This window comes from Drosophila sulfurigaster, unplaced genomic scaffold, assembly GCF_023558435.1.
Source record: "Drosophila sulfurigaster albostrigata strain 15112-1811.04 unplaced genomic scaffold, ASM2355843v2 contig_222_pilon, whole genome shotgun sequence".
In the NCBI taxonomy this organism is placed as follows: Eukaryota; Metazoa; Arthropoda; class Insecta; order Diptera; family Drosophilidae; genus Drosophila; species Drosophila sulfurigaster.
In genome coordinates, this window is record NW_026909665.1 from 142809 (window position 1) to 146578 (window position 3770).

General features: G+C 51.3%; 1 protein-coding gene across 1 annotated transcript; it reads right to left on the reverse strand.

Moving 5' to 3' along the window:
* Window positions 1-487: 487 nt before the first annotated feature.
* LOC133849704 (uncharacterized) lies at window positions 488-1828 on the reverse strand. Its single transcript, XM_062285811.1, has 2 exons — window positions 781-1828; window positions 488-747 (listed from the first exon to the last, which is right to left on the reverse strand). Exons 1-2 carry the CDS (start codon window positions 1826-1828, stop codon window positions 488-490), a joined length of 1308 nt encoding a protein of 435 aa, XP_062141795.1.
* Between the last annotated feature and the right edge of the window lie 1942 nt (window positions 1829-3770).

A 3770-nucleotide genomic window follows, 5' to 3' on the forward strand; every position in this document is an offset into this window, starting at 1 on the left:
CCTCCAGTGATGTTGAACGATTTGGTTCCGTTATCCGTTCTATATCTCAGAATGCGTTTCCTGAAGTAGTCCTCAATTAATTCCATTAGGTAGCTCGGGGTGTTGAACCGCCTTAAGGCTCCTATAATGCAGCTCCAGTTTGCAGAAGTGAAGGCGTTCTTGACGTCCAGAGTCATGACTATGCAGTACTCCTTTGCACCACCACGCCATCTTCTGCCTGCTATGGCTCTCCTTGCTATGTCCGTTACTTGTGAGATAGCGTCTACGGTTGAGTGATGCTTTCTGAAACCATATTGCATGGGTGACAGATCTCCTGCTTGTCGGACAGACTCCTCTAGCCTATGGCTCACCAGCCTCTCCAATATTTTGCCTGCTGTATCAAGCAGACAAATCGGTCGGTAGGACGACGGCGAATCAAGTGGCTTGTTCGGCTTTGGGATCAGCACCAGATTCTGCAGTTTCCATGGGCGGGGAAAGACACCTTGCCTCATACACTGTCCAAAACTTCTGTAAAGCACTGCGGCTGGAGCCTGATCGCCATCTTCAGCGCGCCATTTGGGATCGCGTCCGGCCCAGGTGACTTGGAGTCCTTGATTCTTGCCGCTGCCAGCAGTACTTCCTCTACCGTAACCTCTGGGACCTCCGTATAGAGCCGGTGCTCTACATGATCTTCCACTGTTGGAACATTGAATGAGCCCGTGAACAGAGCATCCACTATGCCATTTAGGACTCCCTCCTCTCTAGGCACTGCACAGGTATTGGGCTTGAGTTTTTAAGCACCACTTTGTATGCCATTCCCCAGATGGTCTCGGTCGGCTTCGTCGCAAAGTTCTAGGAATTTCTCCTTCTTGCTGCTCAAGATGGACTTCTTCAGCAGCCTGCGATTAAGCGCGTACTCCAGCCTTCTTGCCTCAAAATCAGCTCTGCCTCGTGAACGTTGCAGGATCCTTCGCGATCTTATACATCGCCTTCTTATGTCTGCGATCTGCTGGTTCCACCAATATACTGGTACGTGGTGTCTCTTGCACGATCTTCGCACCGCCATGCTAGCGTCGCAGGCATCCGTGATTGAACGCATGAGCAGCTCGGCGCTTACCTCTGCGTTGTCACTCCAGTTGGGAACTGCAAAGGATCCAGCGAAAGCTTCCGGGTCCAGGGTGTCAACTCTGTAAGCCTTTCCGCTCTGTAGTCCATTTGCTCGCGGTGACTCGGTATGGACCAAATCTATCGTGATCGCCCTATGATCACTCGCTGTGTAGACATTGCTAATGGCCCATTTCGCTGCTCTAGCAATTGGATAGCTAACGAATGCTAGATCTATAACCGATCCAGTGCCAGCTCTGGTGAAAGTGTGTTCGTTGCCATGGTTCATGAGGGCCAGGTCTAATGTGGCAAGGGTTTCCAGCACTGTTTGTCCTCGGGTGTTTGTCCGGCTGCTACCCCATTCCTCCGCCCAGGCATTGAAGTCACCAGCGATGATCACCTGTGGCTTTCCCCTTACATCGAGTGCTATCTCCTCCATGACGGATGCGAATTCTGAGATGGTGAGACTGGGAGCCAGATAACAGCTGTATAGCCACTGGTTCCCCCATCTAGCCCGCACGAACCCACGCGATGAGCGCACATCAGTAAGCTGGGGCTGTTCCAGGCCACATACCCATATTGACGCCTTTCCTTCCGTGTCTTCGACGTACTTTGGACTCTGAATTCTCTTATATGGTTCGCTCAGCAAAGCAGCATCCACCTTTAACTCTCTAACCGTCTGCTTCAGTAGCTCTTGGGCCGCCAAGCAGTGGTTTAAGTTGAGCTGCAGGAGCCTTTGAGTCATTTTGGCCCCTGCGTGACCCCGCTGACCCCTTTGAGAGGGCAGTGACTGCTTCCTGCGTGATGTCTGGTATCCTCTTTACCCGCATCTGCACAGATGAAGCATTTAGCAGCATTTTTGCAAAGCGCCGCTTTATGGCCAGCCGCACCGCATCTTAGGCAGCACCCGGAGCGGTCGATCGTGCTCTTGCAGAACTTAGCAATATGTCCAAACTCAAGGCATTTGTAGCACCTCTTTTTCTGGCCTCTCAGACCTCTCTCTCACTCTACAGCTTGTCCAGCCTATCCGGATTTTTCCATTCTGTAGAATAGATGATGCAGCCTCCTTCGGCATACTAACAATTGCCAGCTGCATACCATCAAAACCTGGCCTAAGTGCTTTGATGGCACTTAGCTCCAGATTCGCTTGGCTGAGTTTTTCACAGGCTACCAGCACGTCTTCTTTAGAAACCAGGCAGTCTATATCTCTGATCTCTAGGATGGTTTCCTGAGTTAGAGCTCTCACTTTGGCTTTCAAACCGAGAGCTTCGCTTAATTCATCCTTCATTTTAGCATAGAAGGCTTGGAGTTCATCCCCATTTCCAAAATCAGTCCGTCGCCGGCAGTTTTTCTTACCCGCCTTACTTGCTCACCGACGCTCTGTAGCTTGCTATCGTTGCTACGCGTCACCAATTTGAGCACTTCACTATAGGATATACCATCCGTGGGTTGGATAATAATGGCGTCCGGCCTTCTGCGTCTTCTCGGTGGCTTATTTGTGGTGTTGCGCCCTTGAGTATCCTGATGCACGCTTTCCTTCTCTGCTTTATTTTTAACCGTAGGATAAATACGCTGCTTGGATATGGGCTTCGTGGACGAAACAGTTTTGCGCTTGTCTTCAACCGTGGTCACCGCATTACTCGGCGAGGTCTGCGTCGACGAGCTACGTACGCTATTGAAGACTTCATCCAGTGTCTTTGCAGTCACCTGCTCCACTGTCTCTACAGCCGACATCTTTAGACTAGCTGCCATCTCAATTTGCACGGTTTTGATTCGTGCGAACGTATTCTTGTTTGTTTGTGTGACGTGTCGCACTTCTCTGGGCGTAAATGTCTTAATCAGCCCATCGATCAACTCGCCCAGCTCTTCTACCGCCTCTTGAAGGCTTCTATGGATCTTAATCTTTTTGGCACCGCTTCAGATGAGACACCAGGACTCCGATCCTCCCGGGCTCTTTTGGGCGTTGCCGCTTCTTCGCCTGCATCAAAGCTAAACACAAGCTCATCCACCTTTGGGGGCGCAGATGCAGGCCCTCCGCTCTGGGGCGATCTTGCGACTCTTGGAAGCTTGAGGAACTTTGCCAGCAGCTCAGCTTCCGCCTCACTCGTCTCAATATTGCTCATGACGAGCAATATCGGTCACTAACCAATCTGCTATACTCAATATAATATAATAACGCTCTACCAAGCAGTCCAACGTTGGCCGAGAATTTCCTACGACTTTTGTCGGAGGAGGTTATACTACCCCGACTCGGTCACCAGGGCCTCTGTTTTTGAGCGCCGTTACACGGCAGAGGTTGGTGGTGTGTGTGTGTGTGTGTGTGTGTGTGTGTGTGTGTGTGTGTGTGTGTGTGTGTGTGTGTGTGTGTGTGTGTGTGTGTGTGTGTTTTTTAACATGGACGTTGACGCACCGCAGTACGTTCAAGTGGTCCTGCGAAACCAGGCTAACGCCTGTTTCTCCCGCATTCAACGCACTCCCCCCGGAACTGCCGTGAGGTATTACTTCAGGGGGAGGGTTCGGCCTTTATCAGCCCTCTTCTGGGTTGGCTGCGATTCGCGCTCTTTCTTCTCTTCTTAGCTGCTTCATTACTGCCACTGCCATCGTGTTCACCGCCACCCATTTATCCTTCGAGCTTACCATATGCTCGACTACGGTCTCCGTCTCGACACGCCCCTCAAGGCGGACTT